The 13,432-nt window shown below is 37.6% G+C and overlaps 1 protein-coding gene across 1 annotated transcript in view; it reads left to right on the top strand.

Moving 5' to 3' along the window:
* RYR2 (ryanodine receptor 2) overlaps window positions 1-13,432 on the top strand; it is a 595,071-nt gene that overhangs the window by 118,388 nt on the left and 463,251 nt on the right. The window contains exons 7-10 of the mRNA XM_043477303.1: window positions 31-109; window positions 3,003-3,115; window positions 11,897-11,996; window positions 12,704-12,800. Of these exons, the coding sequence (XP_043333238.1) occupies window positions 31-109; window positions 3,003-3,115; window positions 11,897-11,996; window positions 12,704-12,800 (389 nt within the window). The remainder of the gene's footprint in view (window positions 1-30; window positions 110-3,002; window positions 3,116-11,896; window positions 11,997-12,703; window positions 12,801-13,432) is intronic.

The following is a 13,432-nucleotide window of genomic DNA, read 5'->3' as shown; positions in this document are numbered from 1 at the left end:
TTAGTGACGACTGCTGATTCTGTCTTTTAGTATCTGTGCTGCCTGTCCACCTCTCGGTCTTCAACTGATAAGCTGGCTTTTGATGTTGGCTTGCAAGAGGATACAACAGGTGAGCACCTTGGTCTGCGATGAAGCTGTGTTCAGAAGAGCATGGCAGGAACTGGATTGGGAGACGCCGTGAGATCCGATGGGAGATATATTGGCTGAATATTCTTAGGAACGGTTTCAGGATAAAACCACTGGCTAACTATGGAAAGGTTTTATTAGAAGGAGGAAATGTGCACTGTTTCTGTTGGTAGGTCATCCCGACATAATTAGCTCGATGCGCAAACTAGACTTTAAACTTGATTCTTTTGATGGAGTTGGGTAGGAAAACGGTACTTGCAACATGCCCTGCTGTCTGATAACCATATTAACGTGCACTGATTAGTTTGTAAAGAATTATTGCATATTTCTTTCTTTTACATTTCATCTTAAAAACATTTTTAAGTGTGCAAATATAGCATAATCAGTGTCAACAGTCAACCAAAAAGACAGAAAATGAAAATCTTCTTCATTTCCTTGTCCGTGGGTCATCATGCTACATATATGTATTTATTTACATATATTAATATATTTATCCTTTTGAAGACTCAAAATAGAGTATAGATTTTATTTGTGCTTTTGTTTTCAATGCTCTGAAGACTTTACACTATGTCCACCTCTGTACAATTTGATTTTTTTATTTTTTACAATAAGCATGTCTGCCTTTGGAATTAAAGATTAAGGACCCATTAGAAAAAGGAATGGAAGGAAATAGATAAACTTGCATCAGGTTGTTGCTTTTATAGGTGACATGAAACTCACACCTGCCCTCCTTTTTGAAGTACTTTCCCATACTCTAAAAGTTTGACAGATAACAAATGGATAAAATAAAGTTCTATTTACCAACCTAATTAACTTTTTATAGACAAGCACATTACCTTTAACAGGGAATTCTGAGAATCCCAGGCACCAAAAAGATAAATATATTCCTCTCATTTTTATTTAATTCTATATATTCTCAGCCATTTCTCTGTGCTTTGGCTAGTTTGTTTGTTTTTTTTTTTTCAGTTTTTTCACCATAATTTACTTCAGCACATAGTTATGTGAAAAAGGTCTTCAGTTCCCTCTCAAAACAAGTAAAGCACGTGCATGATCTATAACTTGTTTTCATTCAGTGATACTGTTATATAATAGTGAAACTCACCAAACAAGGTCATCTTCATCTCTATGCCCTAATTCCCTTATGCTACTTTATTTTCCCCATAACTCCATACTAATTCTGAATTACCAAACTATTTACTATATTTATTGTTTGTTGTGTGCCTGCCTCAATCAGAATGAAACTCATAAGGCAGATACTTTTCACCCCCATATTTGCTGATATATCTCCAGCTACTAAAGCAGTGGTTGACAAATAGCATGTGCTTTATCAATGTTTGAGTGAATGAATGGAAAACTTCCTACAACTCTAAAAATGTGAATTGAGTGAATGAAGATAAGGAATTCTGCAAGGTGACAGTCAAGTAAGATTGGTTTGTGCAACAAAATATTGAGCAAATGCCTCCAAAATGCTAATAGGAGCTGACAAAACCCTAGTAAAGAAAACATCCAAATGCCTTGCTATTGTAGAATTTATGTTCTGGCATTTGGTAATTAGTAAAAAAAAAAAAAAAAAAAAAGCTAAACATAAGTGTTATGGAGAAATAATAAATTTGGAGGCACAGAGAAAGAGTGATAATTATTAGATGGGGCTTCCCAGGTAGCACTAGTGGTAAAGAGCCCGTCTCCCAGTGCAGGAGACGTAAGAGACGTGGCTTTGATCCCTAGGTCAAGGAGATCCCTGGGAGGAGGGCTTGGCTTACCCACTCTAGTATTCTTGCCTGGAGAATCTTATGGACAGAGGAGCCTGATGGATAACAGTTGATAGAGTCTCAAAGAGTCAGACACGACTGAAACGACTTAGCATGCAAGCACAAATGCATCACTATTCTCATTTTGCCATAGAACTTAGGTTTAAAAGGAACCATGAACAGATTGAAGAATTGCATGCTTACGCTTATGTCCTTCATGATGGGACTGAAGAATGGAGAACAGTTATGTGGTTCATGAGGCTTATGCTTGATTTGTTCTAGAAGAAATTATTTAATTTTATGTTTACTCAGATAGCTGTATAATGTATCTTTTTAGAATGTATCCTAGACAATTCTGTAGGATTCTCTTCTATTTTACTCCTAAATTAATAGAAACTGCTACATTTTAAAATAAGGCACAGGGTTAGTAAAACTTAAGTGACAATATTTGTACTCATTTTGAATCAATATCCACCCAAATTAGAAGCTTTTTAATTATCACAATATAACTGTCACATAACACAACCCCAAATCCTTTTGAAAATCAAGTGGTAAAAAACTGGATATAATTGGAAGGAGCCATGTGAGCTGCTTAATAACATGTGATTGTCTAAGGAACAAAGTTGGATCAGTGTGGCTGGTGAATTTGGTCTTATGTTGGCATAAATAAATATTCTTTCAGAGCAGTTCTTAGTGGGGGAAAGAGACTCCACACTTCCCCAAATGTCACAGTCATTTTCTATGAGAAGAACCTTTGCATGTCACTATCTCCTTCCCTTCTTCCCTCATTCCTTTTAAATTTTCACTGAAGTACAGTTGATTTGCAATGTTGTGTTAGTTTCAAGTGTGCCATACACTGAATCATTTAAACATATGCATATATTCACTCTTTTTTTAGATTCTAAAGCTAATTTGTCCTAATTCTTTTGATTTTCATGGTCTATGAGGTGAATTTGCATTCTGTTTCAAATTTCTAAAGTTTGTGTAAACAGGACAGTTTTATTTTCAGGAGAGTGATTTTGAGGATTTACTTCATTTCCCTCTTTTATTTTGGAGTCACTGGCCAAGAACATCAAGTTTTAAACTAAGAGGCACTTCTTTGTGTTTCACTTGTCAATCATCGTGCAGGTGAAGCTTGTTGGTGGACCATCCATCCTGCCTCTAAGCAGCGCTCAGAAGGAGAAAAGGTGCGGGTTGGAGATGACCTCATCTTAGTGAGTGTGTCCTCTGAAAGGTACCTGGTAAGTGTGGAAAGTGAGATCATGTACTTGGGAATAAGATGAGTGACAGGTCAATAAAATGATCCCTTTAAAGCTGAGATTGCCAATTATGTAGGAAAATTGCTTAGAAACAAGCCTGTATCTCTATTTGATGAGTTATAAATAACTCCATAAGTAGAGGGAATGATGTGACATGTGTGGAAGTGTGGCTTAGCAGGATTATTTACACAGACTTCCCTCATGCCCTTGGTCTGTATGTTCATGACATTGATAGAGCCTGTTCTTGGATTATTTTATCAACAGCAGGTAAACGCAATCCAATCAGGATTTTGAAATTCCACAGACGTTATTTTGTGCCCAAAGATAAAGCTGTATTAATGAGGCTGTGATTACCTATTTTGTTATTTATGAAAGCAAATTATTATAGGAGAAACACTTGTCATGCTAAGAAAGGAGAAATAAATGAAATACAGTTTAATTCTCTCACTGACATTGCATTGTTCCAGCGGAGAAGGGCTGGAAATGAGAGATTAAAGAAAGAAGTTTATGTTTAATCAGAGGAGGTGTTTTTTATTTTTGTGGTAAGGTCATTATCTATTTAATTTAACTTATTTAGTAAATTCTATTTTTGGTAAAAATAATCATATGCAGAAGTTCACAAAAGATTGCAATCAATGGAAGTGTATAAGATATCAGGGCAAAATATTTTTTATTTTAAAGTTAAGAAAGTAAAGAAATATAAAATGGAGTATTATAAACTCTACATGAATATCCACATAAAAAAATCCCAGACATCATAGTGGATGATGACTGAAACAAAAATCAGAAACAGAGCATTGTTGCAATAACATTTTCTATAAATTAGCTTGAGTTTATTTCCACTTGCTTAAATCAAAATATTTGTGTGTGATTTTGAATTAAGAAAGTAGTTGGTACCTCTTGGCTCTATGAGACTCTAAATAGAGTGGGTCTTGTGGGTCAAGTAAGTTTTTGCTAATCAACACAATTAATTCCAATTTTCGAAACATTGCTAAGAGGAAGGGTGTAGTTTTACTTGCTTTGAGGAAAGAAGTAATGAGGAAGACAGGGAGGTGGTGAAACAGGCCTCATGTAACTGACAGGAGCTATTAGATGGAGCAGCTAATAATGCAGAGCTAAACGGGGGCCTGAAGCATCGCTCTCATTTTTTCTCTCAACCAGTGTAGGTGGAAACACACCACGCACATTTCTAGGACAGTGCAAGTGTGCCGGCTTGTCCAATAAGCTTTTATTAAGCCCTTGCTGTGTGCCTATGCTGTGTATGTGATGTTGATGTAGTTTGATCAGGAGGTAGACATTTTGAGTTGTCATTTTACTTGGAAACCAATAGCAGTAATAAAAATAATTCATGCCTGCTTCTCAGTATATAAATTCTACACATATCTTATTTCTATTTGTGCACAAATATGCATGTTTTTTGCTGTACGGACGCGGTCTTCCCACTACAGAGCAGAGTTTGACAGGATGGCATCAGTATGCACAGAAGGAGTAGAAAATTCAGAATCTCACTGAGGCCAGGGCTTTTAAGTGTCAATTCTACCACTAATTTCTTGAATCACATAGTTCCATGAATTCTGGCTTCCTCATTGCAAAATGGTGACAGTTGTCCCTAACACCACAGTTACTGTGATGAAGCAATGAGAGGATAAATTTGAACTTTCTTGGAATTAAAGAACACTGTACAAACAATGGTAGTAATTGTAATGCATGAGGTTCCCCTTCTGTTACCTTGGAAAATAAATGAACTTCATGACTAATTACATTTAGAGATTCAAGCTACGTTTTAGCCAGTTTATTTCAATTCCTTTTCTGATAACCTTTTAAATTTTGGTTTTTTTTTTTTTTTGCCACACTGCCCTTCATGCAGGATCTTAGTTCCCCAATCAGGAATTAAATCTGCACTCCCTGCATGGAAGGGTGGAGTCTCAACCACTGCACTGCCAGGATTGTCCCTCTGATAACCTTTTATTTTCAGAAAGAGAAAGATGAATATCGTATACTAATGCATGTATACGGAATCTAGAAAGATGGTACCGAAGAATTTATTTGCAGGGCAGCAATGGAGAAACAGACATAGAAAACAGACTTATGGACACAGTGAGAGGGGAGGAGAGGGTGAGATGTGTGGAGAGAGTAGCATGGAAATGTACATTACCATATGTAAAATGGATAGCCAAGTGGAATTTGCTGTGTGGGTCAGGAAACTCAAATGGGCTCTGTGTCAACCTAGAGGGGTGGGATGGGGAGGCAGATGGGAGGGAGGTTCAAAGGGCAGGGGATATATGTATACCTATGGCTGATTCATGTTGAGGTTTGACAGAAAACAACAAAATTCTGTAAAGCAATTACCCTTCAATTAAAAAATAGGTAAATTAAAAAAAAAAAGTACAGATAGTTGACCAAACAGACTGTTAAAAATTTACTTTCACTTGGTGATGAAGTCAGTGATTTTAGTGGTTATCTCTATGGCCCTCACATATAATAATAGAAACCACAGGAACAACCGCATATTACACATGGTTTCTGCCCTTGAAAAAGTAGTGGAAAAAATAGACCAAGCCCATGGAACTACAGGAGAATATCGTTAAGACAGTCATTTAGTGTTCAAGTTTAGGTTAGAGAAGCTGAGGGATGTTTGAATGGATTTAGGCATAGTTAATTATTACCTTCCATTTCCACATGGGTGATTATAATAAGAATATGGAATCTTATGTTCATGGATTCAAGGACCACATGGTGCTTAGTTAGAAGGATCTGGAGCAAGTGAAAGGGTAAAATGTGAGGCAATAAAAGACATTGGAATAAACAGTAGCGGTGGAATAATCCACATACTGAACCTGAATAATTGAAAATGGATTGCATATATTCTCACATACACACACTTGTTTGTTAGTACAGAGCCCGATAAGCATGAGCTTGGGCCAATCACATAACTTCTTCAAACTCTCTGTTTCTTCATCTTTTGGGTCCGGGTAATAGCTCCATTCACAGGGATATTAAGAGATTTGAATGCTTAATCCAGACAAGACTTTGAGCTCTACGACACATCTAAAAAATTGTTATCATTATTTACCTGGGAGATTTGTACCTATTAAGAATAGTTAAAGGAACTTTAGATATTTAACCAGAAGAAGAGAAGGAGGGGAAGTGAGTAGTAAACAGACTCTGATGTAACAGTTGATTTTATTTATTTATTTATTTTTTTAAAGTGCATGAGAAGTATTTTTATTCTAAAAATGTAATTCCGAGACTGACATAGCATGAGTATTTCTCCAGTTAAATCTGGAAGCTGTGAAAGGGAAAGAAAAAAAAGGAAAGTGAAGTCGCTCAGTCGTGTCCGACTCTTTGCGACCCCATGGACTGTAGCCTACCTACCAGGTTCCTCCGTCCATGGGATTTTCCAGGCAAGAATACTGGAGTGGGTTGCCATTTCCTTCTCCATAACAGTTGATTTTAAATAAAGGTCTGTCATGTGTAAGCAAGAGTCATATGCTGAGAAGGTTCTGATATGGTTAAAAATTAGTTGAGAAATTTGACTGAAAACACAGCAGTTATAACTAACTATTGAAAATAAACATTGCCAGTCATTGATTTTTTTTTTTAAGTCATTGCTGTCAGTTGGCCTTTGATCTAATTTCTCTTCACTAACAGTGATTGTTAAGCTAAGGTTAATCTATCTAATTGTTCACTTGCTGCTCTAATCAAGGTTATATCTATTGGGATGGTAAATTGATTGAAACTGATTGAAGGACTGATTTTTCTCCTCTGTCTTTGGACGAAAGGGCACTGTGCTGGACTCCTGGAGTCCCAGGCTTCTCCTGGGGTTCTCTGCCTTCTGCTTCAAGTGTTGAACCTCTTTACAGGATTTCCTAGGAATAAAGGATCTTAGCTCCAGAAAAGACTGCAAACCCCTTATCCAAAATAATGTTTTCCAAGCTTGCTGTTTCATATTTTAATACAAAAAATGATACCTTCTTCTGTTTTTCAGGAATATCCAAATTGGGGGGGGGGATTCTTTTTCCCCATTGGAATGGTTTATTTATTTTTTTAAAAAAGGCTTTAGCAAAGCAGCTTAAATTATAAGAGAACAATACAATTTTAAAGAGAGGAAACATGATCGAATAGCTACTACTGTGAATCTATTTCAAACTGAACAAAATAAAGTAAAGCATGTAAAACAACTCTTATTTGTGTTAGAAAGATATAAAATCAGCCAGGTATGCACAGGAATTTTCAACCCATAGATTGGATTGCTCTCATTTGAAACATTAATTTTTGAATAATTTTCTCTGTTACCTATAGAAACAGATAGATTTTTTTTAAAAAATTCATGAAAATATTACCAAACAACTGTCTAAAAGTAAATTGGGAAAAGCAGAACCTCACAATCGAAAGTGATGAAAAATGCTTAACATAAAGCTATTCTAAGGCTCATAAAAATTTCCTTATCTCGTACTAACCTCTTTATTTCTGATAAGAAATGCTAGATGGTTTGATTGTATAAGTTACTGAGTTGCCTCAAGTTGCATGAAAATATTGATAGCTAGAATGACCGCAATCACCTTTTTTTTCCCCTCTGTGGTTCAGGTAATGAAAACATAGACTGTTCCATGTTCCATTTGAAAAGAACATCTCTCTGTGTCTCTCATTTTTTTTTCTCAGAATTAAAAAAAAGAAGCCTGAAGGGTGATGTATCTTGTTTACTTGTGTTCCCTGTCGCTGGAGGATCATTTTTCCAGAGTCTCACATCACTAGGACCCAAGTGCCTGGCCCTTAATGAGAGAGAAATAAATGAGTGAATGAATGCCTCAGATAAAGGTTGAATTTGGATATTCTTAAAAATTTTTGTGCTTTGGACCTTTTGGGCAGTCAGATATTCCTTGTCTCATTAGCTTTTAAAATGCATACAATATGTACACTGGATTACAAAGGAAACGGAAGGTGTCAAAGTGGAGTCCAGGTTGAGAACTCCTGGGAGGCGATTTGTAGCATCTTCTCTAAGCCTGAGATTGTGTGCTACTATCATATAAAGTCTTGTTACTCAAAGCATGCTTCTTGGATTAGTGGCCTTGGTTGCCCACCCCCACCCCCCAACTGGCCCCACCTCATGAATTCAAATTTGTCTTTTTAATAAGATTTTTAATATAGACCATTTAAATCTTTATTGATTTTGTTACAGTATTGCTTCTGTTTTGTTTTGTTTTTTTGGTCTTGAGACATGTGGGATTGTAGCTCCCAGACCAGGAATCGAACCTGTACCCCCTTGCATTGGAAGGTGAAGTTTTAACCACTGAATTGTCAGGGAAATTCCCCAAATCTTCCTTTTTTGGGGAAGCTCCTCATATGATTCATGTGTCTGTGAGAACTCTAGAGTCACTATCATGCGAATCAAGGTGATAGAAGGGAGCAGCTGACTCTTCCCAAGTCCCTCCAGTGCCCTGGGAGGTGTGTACGTTTGAGAGCAGTTGCATGGTTCAGCCTAAGGCCAACAGTGCTTTCAGCCTTGGACATCTGTTTTTGCTTTAAGGATAACTCATCTTAGTGCTAGTTACTGAAACTGCTACTGCCTTCTGAATATTTTACCTCACAGACCTGTGAATTCACACACAGTGTGGTTCTTATGCAGATTTCCCTTTCTTGGTGAAGTGGCAAAATTAAATAGAGGCATCTGAAAGAGTTATGCCTAGAGAATATTTCTTTGAGAAGAGTGGATATTATCTAGATAACTTTAAATGGTGTAATATGATCTTAAGGACTTTTTTTTTTTTACTTTTTTCCAACAGGCTGAGATTTTCCTATTTTTATGCTTATACTTATTGTATATCTTGGGCTTCCCTAGTAGCTCAGACAGTAAAGAAATGCCTGCAATAGAGGAGACCCTAGTTCCATCCCTGGGTCGGGAAGTTCCCTTGGAGAAGGGAATGTCTACCCACTCCAGTATTCTTGCCTAGAGAATTCCATGGACAGACCATTGCATAACAAGAAGAGTCAGACACAACTAAGCAATTAACACTTTGACTTTCAGGCTTAGATATGATTTGAAAATTACATTGTAGTACTCCTTCCTCCATTATTTTTTCATTGCTGCTGCTGCTAAGTCACTTCAGTTGTGTTGACTCCGTGTGATCCCATAGACAGCAGCCCACCAGGCTCCCCCATCCCTGGGATTCTCCAGGCAAGAACACTGGAGTGGGTTGCCATTTCCTTCTCCAATGTGTGAAAGTGAAAAGTGAAAGTGAAGTTGCTCAGTCGTGTCCAACTCTTGGCGACCCCATGGACCGCAGCCTACCAGGCTCCTCCATCCATGGGATTTTCCAGGCAAGAGTACTGGAGTGGGGTTCCATTGCCATCTCTGTTTTTCATTGCAGTGGCTCCTTATTCCCAATAAGGTCCTTGATCTGGCACCTGCCTTGTCTGCAGGCCTTTGTCTCACTCTGTTTCTAAGTATATGCTATATGCCCCAAAGATGAAACTTTACTGTACTTACATTCCTTTATCTCTGCCTCTTTGCATCCTATTCCCCGTATTAGAGGTTAGAGGGCCAAAAAAAAAAAAACCCAGGCAACTTCCAACTATGAGGTTTCTGGAATATTAGGAATGAAAATCTCCGAACTAGGTTAGAAAAGTTTTGGTATTTTTAGTATATTTACACTTACTTAGCACATAAACATTATGAATACAGATACCCAAATCCAATGTATGTGCAAACTTTTGAAGACAGCATCTCTAAATATTTCAATATGAGGTTCAGGCCAAATGATCATACTGGCTCCTGAAATGCTTCATTCCACATGGAACCCAGTTTCTCCTGTGGAAACGCCACCTGTCCTCAAGGCCCAGGACAATGGACTTGGTTCTGATTAGGCAGGTCTCATCTCTCAGTTCCTGTAGCACTGTAATTACAGTTCAGCTAATGTGTATGTATTTTTCTATCCTTTTGCTGTTATTCTGGATTTGATCATTGAAATAAGAATGTTTATGAAATAATTTAAATTACAATCTTTAAAGTTTATGCTACTTTGATTTGAAAGGTCTGGTTGGCTTCTGCACTTACTTCTTTATTATAACCTTTTCAGATGCAAGGAATACAGTTGTGAGCCTGTGGCAGATAGCTTACAAGAGGGAGAAATAAAAATACACTAAAGGATAATGTTGTATGTTGAAGGCTATGAAAGAAAATATATTTTTCTTGGTTGTGGAAGCAGCTGGCATGTGATTTATTTGTAAACAGTTAAAGAATTTTAACGTATCAGAGAAGAAATTAATTCAGTAAAGGCATCTCAGCTGAAATTTTGCTTAAGAGTGACAGGTTCAGGTGAAGAGGAGGGTGTGGGGTGAGGGGTAAGAGCATGTTATTGCTGAATCTGATGCATTCACTCTTAATTTTACTGACTGAAAAATTATTTTCTAGATAATTACATATATGTCAAATGTCACAAATTTCTTTGATTTTGTTTTTAAGATAAAGAAAATGAAGTACCTATGTGTGCTGGTGACTTAGTGTATTTAGTATAAATATTATATATAATACATATTTGTATATTTAGGTAGGAGAGACCTTTGGGTATTAGAAGGACCTGTGACATATACCAGTGTGACTTTTCATGCTGTGGCTGCTCTTTATTTAACTAGGAGAGTCAGATTTCTGAAAAAGTTCTAGTGCAATTAAAATCCTTAAAAGCTTAAGCTATTGTTATCAAAATTGGAAAATGTTGCAGGAATATTATAGGAATGTTGGTGATGTTTACTGAGATGACTCTGAGAGAACAGGTGGTTGTTCCAGCAGCAGCCAGGTAATGGTTAAGGAAATAAGCAAGGCATTTGGTTGTATCCATAATTTTGTTTTTCTTTACTTGTCATTTCAGAGTTCATCAATTATGTCTCTTAAAGATGTAAAATATGACCATCTTTTAATACATTTGATTTTAAGCAGGAAAATCTGAAATTTGAAATGAATGAATTTTGAAGGACATTTATTGCCCTGATTTTTGATACTATTAGGAAGTATTGCCTGGAGAAGGCAATTGCAGCCCACTCCAGTACTCTTGCCTGGGAAATCCCGTGGACGGAGGAGCCTGGTAGGCTACAGTCCGTGGGGTCACGAAGAGTCAGACATGACTGAACGGCTTCACTTTCACTTTTCACTTTCATGCCTTGGAGAAGGAAATGGCAACCCACTCCAGTATTCTTGCCTGGAGAATCCCAGGGACAGGAGCCTGGTGGGCTGCCATCTATGGGGTCGCACAGAGTCAGACAGGACTGACGTGACTTATCAGCAGCAGGAAGTATTGCCATCTAATGGCTATTATGTCAAATTGTAGATAAAAGTTCCTAAAGGATCCCGTAAAACCAAGACATATCAGTCCTATAGATTTCACCTACTTCACTGTCAAAACATTGTCATGGTGTAATATGTAAAACCTTAATTGTAGTTTTAATGATAAGTGCCCTCTGTCTGTATAGTAAGCCTTTACAAAAGAATAGTCTGTTTTCACAAATTTATTTTTATTACTTTAATTTGTATGATTTCCGATTAGTGACTCGAATAGTAATGCTTAGAAGGAGGCTGAAAAATACCCAAAGTTAGATATAAACTCTTAACTTTTATTCTACTAGTCTCTTCATTTTTGATGACAGGATTGAAACAGAGTTTCTCTGTGGACATTTCCAATTCTGCAGTGTGCAGTTTGAGTGGCCAGAAGCACTTGCATGTAAAGATTTACCCAGAGCCTGTAGTGATGCCTCCTTTTGCCTCTACTGCAGCACTTGTCTTACGGTAACGGCAGCTTGCACGTGGATGCTGCTTTCCAGCAGACCCTCTGGAGCGTGGCCCCCATCAGCTCAGGAAGTGAAGCAGCCCAAGGTAAAAACTCCACTTCCACTAGGAGGCTGGTCCCTGATACAGAGTTGAGAGTCATCTTTGGAACTGTGATAATGAGCAAATAAATTAGAGCTGTTTGTGTCAAAATATTCTATAATGAAGATACATGACATTTAAGAAACTTATTTCAATTGCTACTTAAAAGTGAAGTTTGTGTTAAGATTTAGCTCTCCTTATTTTTACACTATTGTCAACTTTAGCTTATTCTTGTGTGTACTTTAAGTGCTAGCTTTCTAGGGGTTATTTTCTCCATGTTTTGGCCTCAGGGTATTGCTTAGTTAGGCTGATGTCAAGATTTCTCATCTTCCAGGGTGTGTGACTTAGTGCTGGATCACAGCAATGCTTGGGCATTACGATTTTCTTGGGATGTATCAGTTTGTTCTGATTATTCTCACTTACATAATTTCAAATCTGAGCCTATTTAGGCTTGTATGTTTAGTGGACGCTTTTATGAGGCTGAGGTCATGTATAGTAGTGGGAATATCACTGACTCTGGGACTTGGAAACCCAGGGCTCAGGAGTGGAAGACAGGTGACCCCACCCATCTCTGTGATTTCGGTCCAGTACTTACTCCTTACCAGACTTCTGTGTCTCTGTCTGTGAAAATAGGAGATCAGATCAGATAATCTGTTTAGCTTTCACTATCCGATGATGACAGTTCAAATGTGACTGCGTTTTGATCCTTCTAGGGTATCTGATTGGTGGTGACGTCCTCAGGTTGCTTCATGGACACATGGATGAATGCCTCACTGTCCCTTCAGGAGAACACGGTGAAGAGCAGCGGAGGTTGGTATCTGGCCTCAGTGCTTTAAGCCTTGCATTTTCATGTTTTGATATAATTTTTATAATTTAAGGATATGTCTGTTCAGGCCATTCATGTAATAGAAAGTGGGCCACTATTGTTTATCTGTCCACTGAAGTGATCCATTTGTTGATCTCCTCTGAAATTTTTTCTCATATTAGGTTTTTGCTGCCTATCAATAGAGTTGCTGAAAATTTTTGTATAATGAAAACATGGTTAGAAGCATTGAATACAAGAAACTGAGTGGGAAGAGTGCTCATTTAACTACTTAGGGATTCATTAAATGTTCATTTTTTTTTTTTGATGAATTCTCTTTCTGGAATGTTTAGTCTCAAATTCAGTTTCAAAGTCAGAGTTCTCAAACTACCCAGAAGTTCAGGACCTTTTTCTGTTACCTCCCATTGACTGATGTGTGTGCTAAGTTGCTTCAGTCATGTCTGACTCTGTGATCTTATGGACTATAGCCCGCCAGGCTCCTCTGTTCATGGGATTCTCTAGGTAAGAATACTGGAGTGGGTTGCCATGCCCTCTCTCAGGGATCTTGCTGACCTAGGGATCGAACCTGTGGTCCCTTATGTCTCCTACATTGGCAGGCTGGCTCTTTACCACCAGTGCC

This window comes from Cervus canadensis, chromosome 8 (genome assembly GCF_019320065.1).
Source record: "Cervus canadensis isolate Bull #8, Minnesota chromosome 8, ASM1932006v1, whole genome shotgun sequence".
In the NCBI taxonomy this organism is placed as follows: domain Eukaryota; kingdom Metazoa; phylum Chordata; class Mammalia; order Artiodactyla; family Cervidae; genus Cervus; species Cervus canadensis.
The sequence above is the reverse complement of the archived record's forward strand: the minus strand, read 5'-3'. Positions and strand labels throughout refer to the sequence as shown.